Source organism: Arachis ipaensis, chromosome B2 (assembly GCF_059453495.1).
Source record: "Arachis ipaensis isolate K30076 ecotype BB chromosome B2, ASM5945349v1, whole genome shotgun sequence".
Taxonomy (NCBI): Eukaryota; Viridiplantae; Streptophyta; class Magnoliopsida; order Fabales; family Fabaceae; genus Arachis; species Arachis ipaensis.
In genome coordinates, this window is record NC_142437.1 from 83,087,662 (window position 1) to 83,112,613 (window position 24,952).

A 24,952-nucleotide genomic window follows, 5' to 3' on the forward strand; every position below is an offset into this window, starting at 1 on the left:
AAGGAGTCTTAAGACATGAAAAATTTCAAGGAGGAGGTGAGGTCCAACCTACAAAATCAAGATGCTGCCATTCAGAAACTCTGCTATTCAGAAACTTGAGGCACAAATTGGATACCTATCCAAGCAAGTCCCGAGCCATAACCCTTGTAATGTCATCAAGGCAAGCTCAAAGGAGGAATGCAAAGCCATTACACTCAAGAGTGGAAAGGAATTGAAGGAGGCATCCAAAGAAACCCAAGAGAAGGGAGAAGAGAGAAGCTTAAGTGACAAGGAAGAGGCACAAACACCTGCTTCCAATCCACCAGAAGAAAAAGAAGTCCTAAGGCCATATGTCCCAAAAGCTCCTTACCCTCAACGATTGATGAAGAATGCAAAGGACAGCCAATTCTCCATATTTTTGGAGATTTTTAAGAAACTACAGATCAATATTCCTTTTGCTGAAGTATTAGAGCAGATGCCATTCTATGCTAAGTTCCTGAAGGAATTAATGACCAAGAAGAGAAGTTGGAGGAATGATGAAACTGTGGTGTTAACTGAAGAATGTAGTGCTATCATCCAACACAAACTGCCTCAAAAATTGAAGGACCCAGAGAGCTTTCAAATTTCTTGCATCATAGGAGAAATCACAGTTGAGAAAGCCTTATGTGATTTGGGAGCCAGCATAAATTTGATGTCCTTAACAATGATGAAAAGAATGAAGATTGAGGAAGCCAAACCAACAAGAATGGCTCTCCAATTGGCAGACCGATCATTCAATTTCCCTCATGGAATAGTAGAAGATTTGTTGGTGAAGATGGGAGACTTCATCTTCCCTGCTAACTTTGTGGTGTTGGATATAGAGGAAGAAGCCAAAGCTTCAATAATCTTGGGAAGGCCATTTTTAGCCACTACTGGAGCCATCATTGATGTCCAAAAGGGTGAACTTACCCTTAGGTTTCATGATGAGAAAATGGTGTTTAATATGTTCAAGGCCATGAGCTATCCACAGGAGTCACTAGGAGAGTGTATAAGGTTGGATGCAGTGGAAATTGTGGCGCAAGAAACATTTGAAGAAACACTTGAAGAAGTGACAAAAGAGGATTCTACACTAGACATTGAGGTTGCAGAAATCCAATCAGCTGAGGCATCCATCCCAAGTGCACCATAGGGAAAGAAAGAAGAGAAAGGAGCACCTAAACTAGAACTGAAAGCATTACCTCCCACTCTGAAGTATGCATACTTGGGAAGTGATGAAAGTTACCCAGTAATCATCAATTCTGCTCTTAGTCAAGAATAGGAGGATGAGTAAATCAAGGTGCTGCAAAAGCACCAAGATGCCATTGGATGGACCCTTGCTGATTTGAAAGGGATAAGCTCATCCATATGTATGCATAAGATCCTATTAGAAGAAGATGCTAAGCCCTCCATTCAAGCCTAGAGAAGATTGAATCCAGTCATGAAAGAAGTGGTGCAAAAGGAGGTTATGAAGCTTTGGCAGGCAGGAGTGATCTACCCAATTTCAGATAGCCCATGGGTGAGTCTTGTCCAAGTGGTTCCTAAGAAGGGAGGTATCACTGTAGTACCCAATGAAAAGAATGAACTCATCCTTACAAGAACTGTCACAGGATGGAGGATGTGCATTGATTATAGAAAGCTTAATGAAGCTACAAGAAAAGATCACTTCCCATTCCCTTTCATGGACCAGATGCTAGAAAGGCTTGCAGGACATGCATATTATTGTTTCTTGGATGGCTATTCAGGATACAATTAAATAGTAGTTGATCCAAGAGACCAGGAGAAAACATCCTTCACTTGTCCATATGGAATATTTTCTTACAGATGCATGCCATTTGGATTGTGCAATGCACCAACAACTTTTCAAAGATGCATGCTGTCTATCTTTTCAGACATGATTGAAAAATTCATTGAAGTCTTTATGAACGACTTTCAGTATTTGAGGATTCCTTTCCTAATTGCCTACATCACCTCGCCTTGGTGCTAAAGAGATGCCAAGAGACCAACTTGGTTTTAAACTGAAAGAAATGCCATTTTATGGTGACAGAGGGAATAGTCCTTGGTCATAAAGTCTCTAACAAAGGCATTGAGGTAGACAGAGCTAAGGTGGAATTAATTGAGAAGTTACCTCCACCTAGTAATGTCAAGGCAATTAGGAATTTTTTAGGACATGTTGGATTTTACAAAAGGTTTATCAGAGATTTTTCAAAAATAGCCAAGCCTTTGAGTAACTTACTTGTCTCTGATACACCTTTTGTATTTGATCAGGATTGCATGCTGGCTTTTGAAACTTTGAAGAAAAAGCTTTCCTCAGCACCTATCATTGCCCCACCTAACTGGGATTTACCCTTTGAACTGATGTGTGATACATCAGATATTGCTATTGGGGCAGTGTTAGGACAGAGGAAATGCAACTTAGTTCATGTTATATACTATGCCATCAAGGTTCTAAATGAAACCCAAATGAACTACACAACTACTGAAAAGGAACTATTAGCAATAGTATTTGCATTTGATAAGTTTAGATCATATCTCATTGGATCTAAAGTGATTGTTTTTACTGATCATGCAGCATTGAAATATTTACTTGCCAAGCAATAATCAAAACCAAGGCTGATAAGGTGGGTCTTGTTGCTGCAGGAGTTTAACATTGAGATTAAAGACAAGAAAGGAGTGGAGAACAAGGTGGCAGATCACTTGTCAAGGATTCCCTGTGAAGAACGAAGCACACAGAGCTTGAATATAAATGAGTGTTTTCCTGATGAGCAACTAATGTTGGTTCACAAGGCACCATGGTTTGCAGATATTGCAAATTTTAAGGCCACTGGGGAAGTGCCTCCAGAATTTAACAAACATCAGAAGAGAAAGCTTATTAATGATGCCAAGTATTTCATTTGGGATGAACCATACCTCTTCAAGAAATGTTCAGATGGAATACTTAGAAAATGCATTTCAGAGGAAGAGGGAAGGGAAGTCTTATGGAATTGTCATGGTTCTTGCTATGGAGGACATTTTGGAGGAGAAAGGAATGCAACCAAAGTACTACAATATGGATTCTTTTGGCTCACTATCTTCAAGGATGCAAAAGAATTGGTACAGCACTACAATGAATGCCAAAGAGCAGGGAACCTACCCAAAAGAAATGAAATGCCACAGCAATTCATCTTAGAACTTGAATTATTTGATGTGTGGGGAATTGATTTCATGGGACCATTCCCAACTTCATACTCAAATAAATATATCTTGGTGGCAGTGGATCATGTATCAAAATGGGTAGAAGCCATTGCAACTCCAACAAATGATAATAAGGTAGTGATGAACTTTCTCAAAAAGAACATCTTTAGTCGATTTAGGGTGCCTAGAGCGCTTATCAGTGATGGAGGAAACCATTTTTGTAACAGACCATTAAAAAGTCTCCTCCTGAGCTATGGAGTAAAGCACAAAGTTGCCACACCTTACCATCCCTAAACAAGTGGACAGACAGAGATATCCAACAGAGAGTTAAAAAGAATCTTGGAAAAGATTGTGGGAGCTTCAAGAAAAGATTGGTCCAAAAAGTTGGACGATGCTCTTTGGGCCTATAAGACAGCCTTCAAAACACCAATTGGGATGTCTCCATATCAATTGGTGTTTGGGAAGGCTTGTGGTGCACGAAATTGTGATTCACACTTTTCACAACTCCGCACAACTAACCAGCAAGTGCACTGGGTCGTCCAAGTAATACCTTACGTGAGTAAGGGTCGATCCCACGGAGATTGTCGGCTTGAAGCAAGCTATTGTCATCTTGCAAATCTCAGTCAGGCAGATTCAAATGGTTATGGAATTTAAGATAATTAAAATATAAATAAAATATAGAATAGGATAGAGATACTTATGCAATTCATTGGTGAGAGTTTTAGATAAGCGTATGGAGATGCTTTGCTCCCTCTGAATCTCTGCTTTCCTACTGTCGTCATCCAATCATTCATACTCCTTTCCATGGCAAGCTGTATATTGGGCATCACCATTGTCAATGGCTACATCCTGTCCTCTCAGTGAAAATGGTCCAAATGAACTGTCACCGCACGGCTAATCATCTGTCGGTTCTCGATCATGCTAGAATAGGATCCAGTAATCCTTTTGCGTCTGTCACTATGCCTAGCACTTGCGAGTTTGAAACTCGTCACAGCCATCCCTTCCCAGATCCTACTCAGAATACCACAGACAAGGTTTAGACTTTCTGGATCTCAGGAATGGCCGCCAATAATTCTAGCCTATACCACGAAGACTCTGATCGTAGATCAGGAGGCTAAGAGATATGCATTCAAGCTTGCTTTCACGTAGAACGGAAATGTTTGTCAAGCACGCGTTCATAAGTGAGAATGGTGATGAGCGTCACATAATCATCACATTCATCATGTTCTTGTGTGCGAATGAATATCTTAGAAAAGAAATAGGCTTGAGTTGAATAGAAAAATAATAGTACTTTACATTAATTCATGAGGAACAGCAGAGCTCCACACCTTAATCTATGGTGTGTAGAAACTCTACCGTTGAAAATACATAAGAACAAGGTCCAGGCATGGCCGAATGGCCAGCCCCCTAAACGTGATCTCAGAACACAAAATTATTCAAAGACTATCCAGAGATGTAAATACAATAGTAAAAAGTCCTATTTATACTAAACTAGTTACTAGGGTTTACAGAAATGAGTAAATGATGCAGAAATCTACTTCCGGGCCCACTTGGTGTGTGCTTGGGCTGAGCATTGAAGCTTTCACATGTAGAGGTCTTCTTTGGAGTTGAATGCCAGTTTGTAACTTGTTTCTAGCGTTTAACTCTACTTTGCAACTTGTTTCTGGCGTTTAACGCCAGAATAGGGCAGAAAGCTGGCGTTAAACGCCAGTTTGCATCGTCTAAACTTGAGCAAAGTATGGACTATTATATATTTCTGGAAAGCCTTGGATGTCTACTTTCCAACGTAATTGAGAGCGCACCATTTGGGTTTTTGTAACTCCAGAAAATCCACTTTGAGTGCAGGGAGGTCAGAATCCAACAGCATCTGCAGTCCTTTTTCAGCCTCAGAATCAGATTTTTGCTCAGGTCCCTCAATTTCAGCCAGAAATTACCTGAAATCATAGAAAAACACACAAACTCATAGTAAAGTCTAGAAATGTAATTTTTATTTAAAAAATAATAAAAATATATTAAAAACTAACTAAATCATACTGAAAACTATGTAAAAATAATGCCAAAAAGCGTATAAATTATCCGCTCATCACAACACCAAACTTAAATTGTTGCTTGTCCCCAAGCAACTAAAAATCAAATAGGATAAAAAGAAGAGAATATACTATAAATTCCAAAATATCAATGAAACTTAGCTCCAATTAAATGAGTGGGACTAGTAGTTTTTTGCCTTTGAACAGTTTTGGCATCTCACTTTATCCCTTGAAGTTCAGAATGATTGGCATCTATAGGAACTCAGAATTTAGATAGTGTTATTGATTCTCCTAGTTCAGTATGTTGATTCTTGAACATAGCTATTTTATGAGTCTTGGCCGTGGCCCTAAGCACTTTGTTTTCAAGTATTACCACCGGATACATAAATGCCACAAACACATAACTGGGTGAACCTTTTCAGATTGTGACTCAGCTTTGTTAGAGTCCCCAGTTAGAGGTGTCCAGGGTTCTTAAGCACACTCGTTTTGCTTTGGACCTCGACTTTAACCGCTCAGTCTCAAGTTTTCACTTGACACCTTCACGCCACAAGCACATGGTTAGGGACAGCTTGGTTTAGCCGCTTAGGCCAGGATTTTATTCCCTTGGGCCCTCCTATCCACTGATGCTCAAAGCCTTAGATCCTTTTTACCCTTGCCTTTTGGTTGAAAGGGTTATTGGCTTTTTGCTCTTGCCTTTTGGTTTTAAGAGCTTTTGGCTTTTTCTGCTTGCTTTTTCTTTTTCTTTCTTTTTTTTTTGCCATTTTTCTTTTCTCCCATTTTTTTTCGCAAGCTTTTGTATTCACTACTTTTTCTTGCTTCAAGAATCAATTTTATGATTTTTCAGATTATCAATAACATTTCTCCTTTTTCCTCATTCTTTCAAGAGCCAACAATTTTAACATTCATAAACAACAAATTCAAAAGACATATGCACTGTTCAAGCATTCATTCAGAAAACAAAAAGTATTGCCACCACATCGAAATAATTAAACTAATTTCAAGGATGAATTCGAAATCATGTACTTCTTGTTCTTTTGTGGCTAAAACATTTTTCATTTAAGAAAGGTGATGGATTCATAGGACATTCATAGCTTTAAGACATAGACACTAGACAATAATGATCATGTAATAAAACACAAACATAAATAAAACATAAAGCATAATTTTCAAAAAACAGAAAAATAAATAGACAAGGAGATTAAGGAACGGGTCCACCTTAGTGATGGCGGCTAGTTCTTCCTCTTGAAGATCCAATGGAACGCTTGAGCTCCTCTATGTCTCTTCCTTGCCTTTGTTGCTCCTCCCTCATGGCTCTTTGGTCTTCTCTAATTTCATGAAGGAGGATGGAATGCTCTTGGTGCTCCACCCTTAGTTGTCCCATGTTGGAACTTAATTATCCTAGGGAGGTGTTAATTTGCTCCCAATAGTTTTGTGGAGGAAAGTGCATCCCTTGAGGTATCTCAGGGATTTCATGATGGGGAATTTGCTCATGCTTTTGTTGAGGTCCATAAGTGGGTTCTCTTGTTTGCTCCATCCTTTTCTTAGTGATGAGCTTTTGAGATGAATCTCTCCATCTTCCATGACTCAGAGGTGGAAGCTTTTGCCTTCCCTTTCCTCTTTCTAGAGGTTTCTCTGGCCTTAGGTGTCATAAATGGTTATGGAAAAACAAAAAGCAACGCTTTTACCACACCAAACTTAGAAAGTTTGCTCATCCTCGAGCAAAAGAAGAGAAGAGGGAGTAGAAGAAGAAGAAAATAGATGAGATGGAGAGGTGTGAGTGGTTCAGCCAAGGGGGTTGTAGGTGGTTATGATGTGTGAAAAGGAAGGAGTGATGGTTTGAATTTGAGTGGGTGGGTGTAGGTGGGTTGTATGATGGTTTTGGAGGAGTAATGGAGATGATTGGTGGAGGTTATTTTGGGGAAGAGTGTTATGGAAATGTGTGAGGAGGAGAGAAGAAGAGAGGTGGGGTAGGTGGGGATTCTGTGGGGTCCACAGATCCTAAGGGGTCAAGGACTTATCATCCCTGCTCCATTTAGGGGTGTAAATGCCCTTAGAGTGCAATCCTGGCGTTTAACACCAGATTGCTGCTTGTTTCTGGCGTTTAACACCAGCTTTTCTCCCTTTCTTGGCGTTAAACGCCAACTTGATGCTTGTTTCTGGCGTTGAACGCCAGTCTGTAGCTTGTTTCTGGCGTTTAACGCCAGCTTGATGCTTCTTTCTGGCGTTAAACGCCAGTCTGATGCTTCTTACTGGCGTTTAAACGCCAGTAAGCTCTTCCTCCAGGGTGAGCTATTTTTAATGTTGTTTTTCATTCTGTTTTTGATTTTTTAGTTGTTTTTGTGACTTCACATGATCATCAACCTACAGAAGACATAAAATAACAATAGAAAATAAATAGATATAATTAAATAACATTGGGTTGCCTCCCAATAAGCACTTCTTTAATGTCAATAGCTTGACAGTGAGCTCTCATGGAGTCTCACAGATAATCAGAGCATGGTTGGGGCCTCTCAACACCAAACTTAGAGTTTGGTTGTGCCCTTCTAACACCAAACTTAGAGTTTGAATGTGGGGGTTTTGTTTGACTCTGGATTGAGAGAAGCTTTTCATGCTTCCTCTCCATGGTTATAGAAGGAGAACCTTGAGTCTTGAATACAAGGTAGTCCTCATTCAACTGAAGGACCAACTCTCCTCTGTCCAGAGGACGTCCCATGAGGCTTTTCTCACTGGGACTCACGTCCTCCTCACTCTCTCCAGGTTCGGCCATGTTGGTCATGGTTATGGCCTTGCACTCTCTCTTGGGATTTTCTTCTATATTGCTTGGGAGAGTACTGGGAGGAGCTTCAGTAATCTTCTTACTCAGCTGACCCACATGTGCCTCCAAATTTCTAATGGAGGACCTTATTTCATTCATGAAAATTAGTATGGTCTTGGATAGATCAGAGACCATGATTGCCAGGTCAGAATGGCTCTGTTCAGAATTCTCTGTCTGTTGCTGAGAAGATGATGGAAAAGGCTTGCTATTGCTAAACCTATTTCTTCCACCATTATTGTTAAAGCCTTGTTGAGGCTTCTGTTGGTCCTTCCATGAGAAATTTGAATGATTTCTCCATGAAGGATTATATGTGTTTCCATAGGGTTCTCCCATGTAATTCACCTCTGCCATTGCAGGGTTCTCAGGATCATAAGCTTCTTCTTCAGAAGATGCTTCTTTAGTACTATTGAATGCAGCTTGCAATCCATTCAGACTCTGAGAAATCATATTGACTTGCTGAGTCAATATTTTGTTCTGAGCCAATATGGCATTCAGAGTATCAATTTCAAGAACTCCCTTCTTCTGAGGCGTCCCATGGTTCACAGGACTCCTCTCAGAGGTGTACGTGAACTGGTTATTTGCAACCATTTTAATGAGTTCCTGAGCTCCTACAGGGGTTTTCAGATGAAGAGATTCTCCTGCAGAATGGTCCAATGACATTTTTGACAACTCAGATAGACCATCATAGAATATACATATGATGCTCCATTCTGGAAGCATGTCAGTAGGACACCTTTTGATCAATTGCTTATATCTTTCCCAAGCTTCATAGAAGGACTCACCTTCCTTCTGTTTGAAGGTTTGGATTTTCACTCTAACCTTGCTCATCTTTTGAGGTGGAAAGAATTTGGCCAGGAAAGCACCGACCAGCTTTTTCCAAGAGTTCAGGCTTTCCTTAGGTTGTGAATCCAACCATGTTCTAGCTCTGTCTCCTACAGAAAAAGGGAAAAGCATAAGCCTGTAGACCTCGGGATCAATTCCATTGGTCTTGACAGTGTCACAGATTTGCAAGAATTTAGCTAAAAACTGATAAGGATCTTCCATTGGAAGTCCATAAAACTTGCAGTTCTCCTGCATTAGAGAAACTAATTGAGGCTTAAGCTCAAAGTTGTTTGCTCCAATTGCAGGAAGTGAGATGCTTCTTCCATAGAAGTTAGAAGAGAGTGCAATAAAGTCACCAAGCATCTTCCTAACATCTCCACCATTGTTATTAGGTTCAGCCATGTCTCCTTCTTGTTCGAAAATTTCTGTCAGGTCCTCTCCAGAGGGTTGTGCCTTAGCTTCTCTTAGTTTCCTCTTAAGAATCCTTTCAGGTTCAAGATCAACTTCAATAAAAATGTCTTTATCCATGTTCCTTCTCATATGAAAAAGAAGAGAACAGAAAGAAGAGGAATCCTCTATGTCACAGTATAGAGATTCCTTTATGTAAGTAGAAGAGAAGAAGAATAGGAGAGTAGAATGGAGAAGAGAGAAGATGAAGAATTCGAATCTCAAATTAAAATAAAAGGAAAATATTTTTGTTTTTATTAAATTAATTAATTAAAATTCGAAAATATAAAAAGAAATAAAATAAAATTGAAATTTAAAACAATTAGTTAATTAAAAAGAATTAAAAAAAGGTTAGTGATTTTCGAAAATTGGAGAGAGAAAAGTAGTTAGGAGTTTTGAAAAAGATATGATTGAAATAGAAAACTTTTAAAATCAAACAAAAAGTCAAGTAGTTAATTGAAAAAGATTTGAAAATCAATTTTTGAAAAGATAAGAAGTTAGAAAGGATTTTGAAATTGATTTTGAAAAAGATATGATTGAAAATTTAATTTGAAAGAAAAAATTTGAAAAGAAATTTAAAAAGATTTGATTTTTGAAATTAAAGTTGATTACTTGACTAATAAGAAATTAAAAGATATGATTCTAGAATTTAAAGATTGAACCTTTCTTAATAGGCAAGTAACAACTTGAAAAATTTTTGAATTAAAACATTAAATGTCAGTGAGATTTTCGAAAATATGAAATAAAGTTAAGAAAAAGATTTTGAAAATCAAAATTTAAAATTTTCGAAAATATTGGAAAAAAATGAAAAAGATTTGATTTTTGAAAAAGATTTGAAAAAAATAGAATTTTTAAATTGAAAATTGACTTGACAAATAAGAAACAATTGAATTTTAAAACTTTATGACTAAATCAATTCAAATTTTTGAAAATTATGAGCAAAATAAGGGAAAGATATTTTTTTATTTTTGAATTTTTAATGAAGAAAGAGAAAAACACAAAATTGAAACAAAACATGAAAATTATGAATCAAAACAACTAATGCATGCAAGAACACTTTGAATGCCAAGATGAATACCAAGAACACTTTGAAGATCAAGATGAACATCAAGACTTATTTTTAAAAATTTTTAAGAAAAGAAAAACATGCAAGACACCAAAATTAGAAATTTTCAAACTTTAGACACTAACAAATTGAAAATGCATATGAAAAACAAGAAAAGACACAAAACATGAAAATGCAAAGATCAAACAAGGAAATTCATCAAGAACAACTTGAAGATCATGAAGAACATATGATGAATTTTCGAAAATAAGAAGAATGCAATTGACACCAAACTTAAAATTTGACACTAGACTCAAACAAGAAACACAAAATATTTTTGGTTTTATGATTTTGTTAAAATTTTTTTGAATTTTTCGAAAAATATTTGGAAAAATAAAATAAGAAACTCAAAATTTTTAATAAAGATTCTAGGAATCATGCAATGTTAGTCTAAAGCTTCAGTCTAAAGAGATTAGACAGGGCAAAACAAGCTTCAGCAGGACATTACATACAACAGCCAAATTGATGGGAATCAACAGACCCCTGTGATGATAAAAGCATCATCTGAAACTCTAGAATTCATTCTTAAAAATTCTGAAGAACATAGAATAATTTATTTTTTTTGAAAATTTTTTGAAAATAAAAAGAACAAAAATAAAAGGCTTAAAATTAAAATAAAATTACCTAATCTATGCAACAAGATAAACCGTCAGTTGTTCAAACTCGAACAATCCCCGGCAACGGCACCAAAAACTTGGTGCATGAAATTGTGATTCACACTTTTCACAACTCCGCACAACTAACCAGCAAGTGCACTGGGTCGTCCAAGTAATACCTTACGTGAGTAAGGGTTGATCCCACGGAGATTGTCGGCTTGAAGCAAGCTATGGTCATCTTGCAAATCTCAGTCAGGCAGATTCAAATGTTTATGGGATTTAAGATAATTAAAATATAAATAAAATATAGAATAGGATAGAGATACTTATGTAATTCATTGGTGAGAGTTTCAGATAAGCGTATAGAGATGCTTTGCTCCCTCTGAATCTTTGCTTTCCTACTGTCGTCATCCAATCATTCATACTCCTTTCCATGGCAAGCTGTATATTGGGCATCACCGTTGTCAATGGCTACATCCCGTCCTCTCAGTGAAAATGGTCCAAATGCGCTGTCACTGCACGGCTAATCATCTATCGGTTCTCGATCATGATAGAATAGGATCTAGTAATCCTTTTGCGTCTGTCACTACGCCTAGCACTTGCGAGTTTGAAGCTCGTCACAGCCATCCCTTTCCAGATCCTACTCGGAATACCACAGACAAGGTTTAGACTTTCCGGATCTCAGGAATGGCCGCCAATAATTCTAGTCTATACCACGAAGACTCTGATCGTAGATCAAGAGGCTAAGAGATATGCATTCAAGCTTGCTTTCATGTAGAATGGAAGTGTTTGTCAGGCACACGTTCATAAGTGAGAATGGTGATGAGCGCCACATAATCATCAGATTCATTATGTTCTTGTGTGTGAATGAATATCTTAGAGAAGAAATAGGCTTGTGTTGAATAGAAAAATAATAGTACTTTGCATTAATTCATGAGGAACAGCAGAGCTCCACACCTTAATCTATGGTGTGTAGAAACTCTACCGTTGAAAATACATAAGAACAAGGTCCAGGTATGGCCGAATGGCCAGCCCCCTAAACATGATCTCAGAACACAAAATTATTCAAAGACTATCCAGAGATATAAATACAATAGTAAAAATTCCTATTTATACTAAACTAGTTACTAGGGTTTACAGAAATGAGTAAATGATGCAGAAATCTACTTTCAGGCCCACTTAGTGTGTGCTTGGGCTGAGCATTGAAACTTTCACATGTAGAGGTCTTTCTTGGAGTTGAACGCCAGTTTGTAACTTGTTTCTAGCATTTAACTCTGCTTTGCAACTTGTTTCTGGCGTTTAACGCCAGAATAGGGCAGAAAACTGGCATTAAACGCCAGTTTGCATCATCTAAACTTGGGCAAGTATAAACTATTATATATTTCTGGAAAGCCCTAGATGTCTACTTTCCAACGCAATTGATTGCGCGCCATTTGGGTTTCTGTAGCTCCAGAAAATTCACTTTGAGTGCAGGGAGGTCAGAATCCAACAGCATCTGCAATCTTTTTTCAGCCTCAGAATCATATATTTGCTCAGGTCCCTCAATTTCAGCCAAAAATTACCTGAAATCACAGAAAAACATACAAACTCATAGTAAAGTCCAGAAATGTGATTTTTATTTAAAAACTAATAAAAATATATTAAAAACTAACTAAATCATACTGAAAACTATGTAAAAATAATGCCAAAAAGTGTATAAATTGTCCGCTCATCAGCTTGTCATTTGCCATTGGAGCTTGAGCACAAAGTATTCTGGGCTCTCAAGTTACTGAACTTCAATAATAATGATGCTGGTGAAAGAAGGTTTTTGCAACTGCAAGAACTAGAAGAGTTCAGATCCCAGGCCTATGAAAATGCAAAAATTTACAAGGAAAAGGCAAAAGAAAGACATGACCTCAAGGTGGCACCAAGAAGCTTTGAAGAAGGGCAGAGAGTACTCCTCTACAATTCCAAGCTAAAGCTATTTCCTGGAAAGCTAAAGTCAAGGTGGTCAGGACCTTTCCTTGTCACCAAGGTTTCTCCTTATGGACATATAGAAATCATGGATGAGAAATCACAGGAAACTTCACTATAAATGGACAAAGGCTCAAGCACTATTTGGGTGACATGAGGGAAAGGCCCAAGATGAAGTACAGACTCAACTGAGAGAGCCAATTGTCAAGCTAGTGACGTTAAAAGAGCGCTTGTTGGGAGGCAACCCAACCGAAGGTAATTTTCTTTTCATAGCTTGTCAATAAAAGAGCCAAGAAGATTTCTCTGCATTGTAAGGAGTTAAGTTTGGTGTTGCACACCAAAGGTATTCAAAGGGTGAAGTTCAATTCTAAGTTTAGTGATCCACCATAGATCTCACTAAGAGCACATTACATCTCTCAGCAGAAGTCCAAACAATCAGAGAAATTACTTGACAAATTTTTTATTTTCAGTTCATAGTTTACTTTCTAATAAAAGCACTTGATGTTGCATGAATGTATTCACTTTGCTACATATAGAAGTAAGAAAGGAACTAAGTTTGGTGTTCACACACCAACTTAGGTCCAGAATTTCACAAGTATACATACAGACTTACCATTTCTCAAGTGCTTGGGGAACAAGCAACTTCCAATAGTTTTGCAGGAAGACAATCAAGCTTTTGGGAAGGCTATGCACCATCATCTAAGGACAAAGAGAAGATGATGAACAAGAAAAAAGATTCCAAGAGGTTGTATTGTCACTTAACTGCTTTCACTTTGAATTGCTTAAATTGGAAGTTTGAATGTACCCCTGCAGAATAGCATACCTGCGTCTGATTTCTTTAAAATTCAAATAAGTGCTTTAGTTTAAGTGCTTGGGTTAATTGCAACATGCTTGAATGTATGTTTGTCTCCTTGTTTTAATTAAATATAAGAAATATTGAAACAGGAAGTGAATTTGTTAGTTTAGTAAGGAACAGAACAAGATTGAGTGGTGGTATGTATGTATAATGGTGTAGCTAGCTCACTAATAACTAATGAAAGGTAGAGTGTCTCTCTTTAGTGTAAACTTGGTTGCTGTCTATGAAGCTTAGCAATTAAAACCCTTGGAAGAAAGAACAAAAAAGAAAGAAATAAAGGACAAAAGCTAGGCACCAATAGTTTGATCTTAAGGCATGTGTCTGTGGTGTTTTTGTGCAAGGATATGCTTAAATGAGTAAGTTCATAGGAGTGCTTCATCACTTGACAACTTGGGTTAACTAACCTGGGATTGTCAATTGGAAATTCACAGTCAAGAGTAACCTTGTCACAAAACATTTAGCAACCCAAAGAGGTGCTGGACACCAAGGCCTAAAGAGTGGATAAGCAAACCATGTGCCTGTAGTGGATATGTGCTGAGGAGAGACTTGGGTAATTAAGACCTTAGGAGTGTTTCAACACGTAGCACTTTGAACCAACTGGTTCAGGATTGTTGACTGAAAGCCTACCTTAAAGAGTTGCCTCAAAAATATGATACTGAGCTGCTGCAATTAAAGAATAAGTTCACAGCAAAAAGAAAAACAAAGAAATTAATTACAAAGGCTGAGTGAATAATAAGAAGTCATAGCAGTATGATAGTTGGCACTAAAAGAGACAATTCTCACCTAGGAATCAATAAAAGTGAGCTACAACATTTTCTGCATAAAACCCCATGAATCATCTTCTATTATTTGCTAATCTGAACATGTATTACATTCTGTTTCATTCATGCTTTCCATAATTCATTGCTTGCTTGGGTACAATCAAGATTAAAGTTTGGTGTTGTGATGCCAAGGCATCTTAGGCTAGTTTCACTAGCCTTTTTCTTTTGTTTTTAGTAGATTTTATGCACTTTCTTGAGCTATAAGTAAGCATTTGGATTAAAAGTTCATCTACACCTTAATTCATTCAAACATGATTAATTTGATACAGTTTCATGAGGTTTATGCCTTAATTGTTTGTGTGCTAAGAATGATATAATCCCTCATGATTTTAGCAAGGCTTTGATGCATGTATTGGTTGATGATAGGTGAAGAAAAGCATGAAAAGAAGTTGAAGAAATGGCCATTGAAGGAAAAAGAGAAAGCAACATTGGTGGCCAAGTTGGACCACCAACGTTGTCTCAAACGATGAAGAGAAAAGAAGCAGGGGAATCTGCTGTATAATTCTGATACCCACGTTGGAGGGAACGTTGGTGAACCAACGTTACATCCAACGCTATCTGATACAAAGAGCTTTTTGGAAATTAGAAAAATTGAGTGCGACGCGTATGCGTGGATAGACTAACGTTGGAGGGAACGTTGCCACTCCAACGTTGGGGCAAACGTACGCATTATAGCAGTCAAATTTGGGATTTTAGAAAACGGTATCCACGCACACGCGTGGATAGGCCAACGTTGGAGGGAGCATTTGTAGTCCAACGTCAAGTCCAATGTTCGCGATATGTGGTCCAATTCTTGAATTTGGAAAGGTGCATCGACGCGCATGCGTACATGATGCGTACGCGTGAGCGTGAATTTTGACAATCCACGCGCACGCGTAGGTGTCGTGTACGCATGGATAGGCCAGCGTTGGAGGGAATGTTGCCACTCCAACGCTGGGGCCAACGTCTTCGATAGCCTTTCAAAAATTAGAATTGGGGAATTTGCATCCACGCGCACGAATAGGTGACGCGCACGCATGGATGTGCATTCTGGTCCCAAACTCGCACACGCATAGGCCACGCAAACGCGTGAAGGGGTAAAGTGGCTCATCCACGCGTACGCGTATACCACGCGTACGCATGGACAAGCGAACATTGGCACCCAATGTTGAGTCAAACGTTGATTGCAGCAACCAGAATCCATTTTTTTCTAAAGAACGTTTGACTCAACATTTGCTCTCAAACGTTAACCCCAACTTTGATATCAGAATTGCACAATTGAGCACCTTTCTATCCTCAACAGCATTAGGAGCCAATCCAATCAACTTCAACAATGGCCAAAAGCCCAATTCAGATGACTTGAAGATGAATTAAAGAAAGTGTATAAATAGCTTAGTGTTTAAGTTAGACGGGGGGTTGACACAGAGAGTACTGAAACTCTGCCCAATTTTACTTTTCTCTGCACTTTTTCACTTTTCAATTCTGCATTGTACTTTTTTATTTCACTTTCCATTCTAAGAGTTATGAACAACTAAACCCCCTTCGTTGGGTTAGGGAGCTCTATTGTAATTCAATGGATCAATAATAGTTTTCATCTTCTTCTTCTATCTTTTCTCTTGATTTTGTTAGAAAGCTTTCGATCTTAATTCAATTGGATAATTGTCTTGACAGAGAAGCTATTCATAATTGGAATTCCTCTGATCCTTGAGAGAGGGATGAAGAATTCATGCTAGAAATGCTTTCTCACATTGGATTAGATTGGGGGTTGGATGGATATCGTGACATGTAATCCTACCAATACTTTGATCTATGAATTTGTGTGGTATAATCAGTGACCAAATTTTATCTCTTCTCATAAGCAATTAAATCAAGACATTGGACAATTGTTCAAGCTTAGAGAGATTGGTGACCCAAGACATTGGAATCCAATCATCTAAGATTGCCAAGCAAAGTCAATGAATGCATTGATTGAGGGAGAGATGAAAATGATGTGATCCGGAGAATTCAATATCTCCTGAAACCCAATGAATTTCCTACTTTGATCCACCCATTCTCTTTACATTTTGCCTTTTATTTTGATGGTCAATCCCCATTCCCTTTTAATTTCTTGCAATTTAAGTTTCTGCACTTTAATTACTTGCAATTTACTTTCTGTCATTTAATTCAATCATTTATATTTTGTTCATTTACATTTCTTGCAATTTAAGTTTCCCGCCAATTTTACTTTCTGCAATTCCAATTTCAAATCTGATTTAGCTCAACTAGAACATTTTTCCGATTAACGTTGATCAACCAACCAATCCCTGTGGGATTCGACCTCACTCTATAGTGAGTTTTTACTTGACGACAATCTGGTGCACTTACCGGTGAAAATTTGTTGAGAGACAAGTTTTCGTGACATCAGTCCCTCCCATGCTGAACCAACTGTCATATGGGCTGCTAGCAAGCTCATTCAGGTCTACATGAAACTGTGGTTGGAGCTGGTACCCCTGAGGGTCAGACATCTGTGACTGGTACCGCTGAATCTGCTCCATATCTGGGCAGTACCGCTGCACAACGTCCATCTGGGGCTGGTACTCCGGCACCTGATTCTGTGGGGTCTGGTGCTGAAAATGCAGAGGGTCGTCATCCCGGATGAGATATGCAAAGTCAGAATAGAACTGTGAACTGCCGACCTGATCGTCCATATCCATTGTGAAAGTCGGCCCCGTCAGGTCATCATACATCTGTCCATGGATCTCATGGTATATCTGCAAGCTCGAAACATGTGTAAAAGGAACCTCCTGGGACCCCGCCCCTGCCTGCTCAGTATGTCTATCACCAGGACCACCAGATGCAACCCCTGATGCACTACCCCGACGCTGAGGACGGCCACGCCGGGCACGGTGATCGGCATGTCCTACTCCGTTGCCACCAGCTGTGTCATCCTGAATCATCTCATCCAGCCATCGCCACTCCCGGTCTGTAGCCCGGGTACCAATGTGTCGTCGCCTCTCCACGCGCATGTTATCAGGCACGTCCGGCATCGGAACCCTAGAAGGCGCCTGTGACGAACCTCTCTAAACAACATCCTGACTTATCTCCTCCGCCCTAGGATCGGCAATTAAGGAATCCGGTGACAGAAACCTATGGGCCACTCTGTACCACCATATTAGAAAGTCTGCCGACGGCCCAGGATCAGGCACCCAGGGGATACTCAGAATAGAATCAACCCTGTTCTGCCAACTAAGGTGCCATACCTGATAGTAGGTCGAGAACCATCTGTCCCCACCCCTCCCATCCTTGGCATAGAGCCAGTCTATATTCGAGGCCGGCTCAGGCTCGTGCTAAACGCCACCCAGTTGTGGCAGCATCCTATCCACCTGGTGCCACTCAATGACGACGAAGTATATCAAGCAAGTACATGTGCGCCATAACCGACTTTGCTCCTCTATAAGAATCTCTGGATGAATAACAACCATCACGTCGAGAGAAGCATAAGGCTTCCAAACAATCTACAAACATTGACAGAACACTCCGTTAGTCCATTAACTAATAAATATATAGTTAATTACTAGATAAAAATGGAAACAAAATGAATAAACTTACATCTCGATCACCTAAGCGGTCCAACGAAAGGCGACACTAGATAACTTTCTCCTCATTGCGGTCGGATGTCAGTAAGTAGGTGGCCCACCTGAACGAATACAATGTTATACACATGTATAAATTGCTAATGACCTAGTTAACACCATAATAAAAAAAAGTTACAGTTCAAGTCTAACTGTGCATATATGTATACCTGGAAGCCAATAGGCATCGAATCCCAGTGGCCTGAAGCTAGGAAACCGCCAGAAAATCTATGACTACAGTAGATGTAGGGGGCCTGCCAAGTTTGTCACATTTCTGTTGGCCACCCGACACATGCAACGATATAGCCAAGCCAATGCTGCCGACCCCCAACTATAACTGCCCATATCATCAAGTCTCGCCAGAAAGGGCAACCACCGTATATGAACCCAATTTTCGCTCTTGTCACTGAACAATTGAGTGGAAAGTAGCATCATAATATAAGCCCGTGCATATATGCGTACGGTGTCCTCTGTAGCATCATCCGGCAGCACCCTGAACCTCTCATGAAACCAGGTGAAGTGGACTGTATACTGCTTTACCTTATTCTGTGGTGGAAGCTCGCCAAACAATTCCTGAAACCACTCCCACGCCGGTTTGCCTTCTTCCATAAGCTTCTCAAAATCTGTAAGGCACCCGGATACAGGTAAACCATACACAGGCAGCCCCAGCTGGTATGCTACATCCTACAGCGTGATAGTGCACTCTCCAAAAGGCATATGAAAGGTATGCGTCTCAGGACGCTACCTCTCAATGAAAGCATTGACTAAGGGGTCGTCCAACCAGAACCACCTCGTGTTGAGTCTCGCCAGGTAATACAAACCAGCCCTCTCCAGATAGGGTATGATCCTGTCATGCAGAGGCATGTTCTGCTGCCTCCGGACACTATAAATACACCTAGTCGGCTGGAGCATGTGACAGAAGAAACCAAACAAATAAAAAATCCAACACTAATTTAAAGTAATCTAACACAAAAAATACAATATTAAAGTCTAAATAGTAATATACAGTTCCTACTTTCTAATCACAAAATTCAACAAAACCTGCATAAATGATTCAAGACTTTAATTTAAATTAATAATACCTAAATCACAAGCCTTGGAAAAATATTATACGAAATACATTAACTAAAAATAACCAAACTAACCTCTTCGTTTATGCTGCCAGCAGCGTGCGCAACATCGTTGAGCCTGTAAAGACTGCGTTCCTCCGCCATTGTCCCGGCCTGAACAAGCTCAACCAACCTACACTTTTCTCTCTTTCTCTCTTTAGAAAGCCTCTCCTTCTCTCTCTAAAAACCTTGAAACAACCACAAATGAATAATCCGCGATACCCTGAAGCGTATTTATACTAACGCATAAACCGCTGGATTTCTATCGTGGTTTATGCACACTACTCATTCACACATAAACTGCGACACCCTTATCACGGATTATGTTTATTTTGGCCTAGAACGTAAACCGCAACACCCCTGTAGCGGTTTACGTGTATTTGTAAACTGCGGGTCCCCTGTCCCGGTTTACATAGTTTACGGAAAAATTACATTTTGGTATCCGTTTTACAAATTGTGTATATTGGTAATATTGAAAGCCACTTTATTTATTATGGTAAATTTTCCTTATAAATAAGAACATAATTAGATCTTTAATTACATATTTTTGAGAAAAATATTATTCTGTTAATTTTAATATATTTGATATAAAAAAATCTAATTATAAAAATAAAAGTAGTATAACAACTAAATTAAAAAAAAATATAAAAATCTAATTATAAATTTAGCGAAACTATAAGAAATAAAATAGAGTTCCAAACTAATAATTATGTAGTAACAACTTAACACAAGTGAAATAAAATAGAGTTTCAAATTTTCACCAGTGACCTATTCTTAACGATACAAACTATATTCTAGTTCTTGGCGACTACATACACACATATATCTATATGGAATTGCATAAAATTCAACATAACAGAACTAACCGTAAAGTCGATTATCTCGGCGTAATGCGAAGTCTCGTTTAGCCTGATGATGTCTCCTCGTTACCCACTACAAAATTAATATATAATTTTGGGAGTATTTTAGTGGAGGTTTTTAAAAATCTCTACAATATAATTTATTTATGGCAATTTAAAAAACCTCCACTAATAATTAATATAAAATTAAAATACAAAATTCTCTCCAAAAACATCATTTCCTATTTTCGCATAAACGAGAGACTGGTTAGTGGAGGAGAGAACGGCTGAAACCCTAAATTCTCTACCACCATTTTTGCCGCCGTTCCTGCTGCCGTTTTCGCCGCCGCCGCCATTACCATTGTCGTGTCCGTCGTAGTAGAAACTTTCTGGATTGAGCCACCTATTTTATCAACGTGTTTTCAGATCTGTCTCTCTATATTTTCGTTGCTATCACGGTTGCCACTGCAGTTTTTGCCGCCGTTGCCGCAATAGTTTCTCGTGTCGATGCCACCGTATTTGCCGTAGTACAACGCATTTTCAGATCTGTTCACTCCCGAGCTTCTTCTTCAACTGCGCTTTCTCTCACTCCAATTTCTCCTTTGAACTGCCACTGGTACTTCTTTTTCTTCTTCTTCCCTATTAATTTGATGATATTTCTTCTTTGTTAACAATAAATTTTTTTCTGTCTCTTCTCCTCAGTTCTGTTACAACTTTTTCACTGGTATCCCCTCTTGTTCTGTATTTTTTTTAATTCTTTTTCATTTGTGTTGATAAAGGAGTATTGGAAACGAGGCAGGGAAGACACGATGATTGATCATTGAAGCTGTTTTGTTTCATGCCAGTAGATTTTAAGTTTTGGCAAAATAATACTCTCTCTCTTTGTAATTCGGTGGAAGCAGCTAGGGTTTCTCTTACTTGCATATCGATTTAGCAGCATTGGCATCCAATAATCTTGCTCGAAATTTGTTATGGAGGTAACACCATATTAGATTTTCCTGATTTCCCTGATTATTTGGTTGCAAACAAAAAGAAGAACATTTGTTACTTGTCTTAACAACTTTACTGTTTAGAATTCAGCTCCGATCCTCAATTTGATTCGATTACTTCTGAGGATTATTTGATTCATTTGAATTTGAGATTGCTATGTTGTGTGCTGTTGCTGTTGCTTATTCATAATTCTTATCTGATGTTTAATCTGTTTTGAGGGAGGGGTAGCTTTATGTGTCATTTTTTTATTAGTTGTGTTCTGATTTTGGGGATTTTTTGGATGGTGTTGTTTTTGTAGGGATCTCCTGGAATTGAAGATAGCGGCAAGTCTGAGGCGCATTTGACTTCAGCTGCTGCTTTTGTAGAGGGTTAAATTCAGGATGCTTGTGACAATTCTTGCAGCATCTGTCTTGAAGCCTTCTGTGACAGTGATCCTTCTACCGTATGACCCTAATTTTTTTATCATGTGTTCATTTCTTTGGATGACTTTTGTTTGAATCTTTTGATCATGCTGGTTTCTTTCACCCTTCCTGCAGGTGACAAGTTGCAAGCATGAGTTTCATTTTCAGTGCATTCTGGAATGGTATTGTTCTTTGGCTTTCTCTGTTAACTGTTTAGTCCTGTATTATAGTGAGAATTATGGATATTCATTTGGCATTTCAGTCTTGTTGTACCATTTTTATGCTTTGGTGAATTCATCTTGTTGTACCATTTTTATGCTTTGAAGAAAGTTCTTACTGGCAGAGCTTCACATGAAGTCCTATTAAGAATTGCTCATGCGGTAGGTACCACCATATTCTTCTTCTTTGGTATCTGTCTCAAGAAGACTAATAGTGGTTTATTTGTTTAATATATCAATTTTGGTCCTATTTTTTCAGAATATGATTGTGATATCAATGTCCACTTCTTTAGGAAAAATCAGTCACGGTTAGTCTTTATAATCTTCTTTCCAAAAGCTAAATTAACATTTGCTTTGGATTTGATTTCTTTTAGTGCATTTAGCTGTCTAGTATGAATATAAGATTTGTGTTTATTTTTTATAAGTTAATGTGCTATTGGTTCTAATATGAATATAAGATTTGTGTTTATTTTGTGTTAGTTACATGACTTGGTTGCAACACCGGATTTGGTAAACAAAGCAGATGTGGAAAGTATGGGAAGAAATGGTTATGAAAACCCTTCACTTCCTACTGTACCAGAGACACATTATGTTGAGACAGCTAGTCATAGGTATGTAAACTATATTCTCCCTTCAGTTTTGTAAATTAATGAAATACAACGATTGTGAATGCTTGACATTTTATTTGAAAGTAGAAACCAGTATAGATGTGATTTTTTCTAGGTTTCATCATCATTTGTTTTGGATACTTGCATGTGAACAGGAGAAAAAGTTCCACAGCAGAGTTTTGCTTAATTTTCGGTGCTGCTTGCTTGCCTCATCCCTCTAAAGTACCTTTAAGATTTTAATATCTTCTGTGTGTAATCAGTAGGGAGAAGAATGAAAGATGCCAAGTTTACATGTTAAAATAAAATTTTGAGGGAAGTTATACCCAAAAATTAAGGGCTGCCCAAGCATTTGAGCTCCACCAAATGCATTATTTACATAGATCTAGAAATAATATTACCAACAATGTTCGAATCCGTTGACCCTGGTCGCCTATTAATAGGATAAGTTAACCATATGCATATCATACATGGGATTTAACTTTTTGTGAAACTTGAATCCTAAATGATGGACGGTAAATAAGCCAACTAGTAATGCTGGACATTATATCAGGGAACTCATGGAAAAGTGTATAATTTTTTTGCTGTCTTAATTATTAGAGTTTCTTTTGGATACTCTTTGAAAATCATTCAATTGTTCACAATTTTTCCCTTTTTATACTAATACCTGCCACATAACTATAGATTGTGACTTAATTTAGAATATGAAATGGGTTTGTTCGTCATTAACAAAATTTAATCCTGAGATATATTATTTAATTTATTAAATATTGTTAGGCTTATCTATGATTAAAATATTTAGTTACTCGAAAAATGCTGAAATAAAAAATTTGTTGCAATTCACTCTTCACCAATTTTTCTTATGCATATAAATGTTAACCAATGATTATCTCTTATAATTTCCTCTGCTTTGTTGGAGGGAACAGCATTGGTGGTCCTCGTTGGACTTGTTTTTAGTTGCCACCACTAGTTCCTCAAAACTTGGAAGAGAGAGTTTCATAGATCTTAACCTCCCTGCCCCAGCCGAACAAGATGATGCGAACCAATTCGAGGATTCCGCGATTTCCGATGCAGAGTTTGTGAATTCGGTGAAGGTTTTTCCTAGATGAAAGTTTTTTTTTTCACGATGATTATAATGATTATCTTGGTTGTTATTGATCCAAAAAAGTACTAAAAGTTTTGGTTCAGTATTTTTCATTCTTTTTTCTATATTCTCTTCTCAAGAACAATTTTTAGATTTGTTCAGTTACAGCTAATTGGAGTAATATGGTTTACTCTATAGTTGTTATTTACTTAATAATTTCAATATCAATTATCATTTTTCTATGATTCTAACTCTAATTCAGTTCTTCTAAAATTGCTATGGCTTAGTTCATGTAACATAGACTTTGGAGTTAGATCAGAATATCCATTAACGAAGAACTAAACTGAACCTCTTTTCATACTTGTTATGTTAGTCATATTTAACTAAATTTTTCTTCTTGTCTTTTGAATATAATTTAATAGTAGAATGAAATTCTGGGATATCTTTTGAATATAATTTAATAGTAGAATGAAATTCTGGGATATTCATGCTGAACAAAGACTTATTTTAAAAATTTTTATTTAATTAATGATTAAATAAATATATAAAATAAGTACAGATGACATATATTAAAGTTTTTTTTTGTTTTAATTTATAATTTTAAATTTTGATATTAAAAAATAAATTACTAATTTGAGAATATATAAATGAAATGAGATTAATGAATATTTGAAATTAAAAATAAATAAATAATTATAGAATTTTTTTGAAAATCTCACAAAATAGTTAATTTTTGTTAAATTAAAAAATTAATTTGTGGAGGTTTTAAAGTGCCACAAAAGTGATTTAAAACTGCCACAAAAGTCCAATATAAAACCCCCACTAAACAAACACAAAACTCCCACAAAAGATCTCGTGGCACCTCAAATTTTAGGGGTTTTAAAAACTCCCACAAATCATTTGGTGGGAGTTATAAACCTCCACAAATAAGAAAAAAAAACTGCCACAAATAAACAAAAACCTTGTAGTGACTAATTGTGCGCACCATCGTCGTATTTATCGATAATATGATTAGAAAGGGACAACAGAGAGGAGAAAGTAGTTGAAAAGTTTAAATTGTGACACAGTCAACGCTGTGAACAACATGTATTTAAAGCCGTTTTCCAGTCTTTTCTAGTTTACAGTGTAAACGAGATAAGCTTGCATGTATCTCATTTACAGTATAAAAAAGATATACACGTATCACGTTCACGTGTCTTATCTCGTTTACATGGTAAACGAGATATGTGCAAAACTATTTCATTTACAGTATAAACGAGATACGAGAGATTGACGGATTTTGGTAATAATTATTATATTTATTTAATTTATTAAAATAAAAAAAATCCCCAAACCAACCCCGAAGATATAATACATTGCACGCACTAACCTCCTACACCTTTCAGATAACATGCCTGGGAAAACTTGTTAAAACTTGAAAGCAAAGATCATATTGACATAATGACAATGATATAATGATATAATGATAATGTAACCGAGTCCAGCAACAATGTAATTCCCAGTCTT

At 37.6% G+C, this 24,952-nt stretch overlaps 2 protein-coding genes and 1 non-coding gene across 3 annotated transcripts; 2 read left to right on the forward strand and 1 right to left on the reverse strand.

Annotated features, from left to right (window-relative positions):
• The first annotated feature begins 61 nt into the window (after nucleotides 1-61).
• LOC148574625 (uncharacterized) lies at nucleotides 62-13,054 on the forward strand. The gene is made up of 5 exons (XM_088505924.1): nucleotides 62-826; nucleotides 971-1,123; nucleotides 2,263-2,496; nucleotides 2,635-3,087; nucleotides 12,746-13,054. Exons 1-5 carry the CDS (start codon nucleotides 62-64, stop codon nucleotides 13,052-13,054), a joined length of 1,914 nt encoding a protein of 637 aa, XP_088362050.1.
• LOC148574626 (small nucleolar RNA R71) lies at nucleotides 8,724-8,832 on the forward strand. The gene has a single exon (XR_015906166.1). It is a non-coding gene; the product is annotated as a small nucleolar RNA R71 (small nucleolar RNA).
• A 3,895-nt stretch (nucleotides 13,055-16,949) lies between the features above and the next one.
• LOC148574627 (uncharacterized) lies at nucleotides 16,950-17,615 on the reverse strand. The gene has a single exon (XM_088505925.1). The coding sequence runs from the start codon at nucleotides 17,613-17,615 to the stop codon at nucleotides 16,950-16,952; it is 666 nt and encodes a 221-aa protein (XP_088362051.1).
• Nucleotides 17,616-24,952: the final 7,337 nt, after the last annotated feature.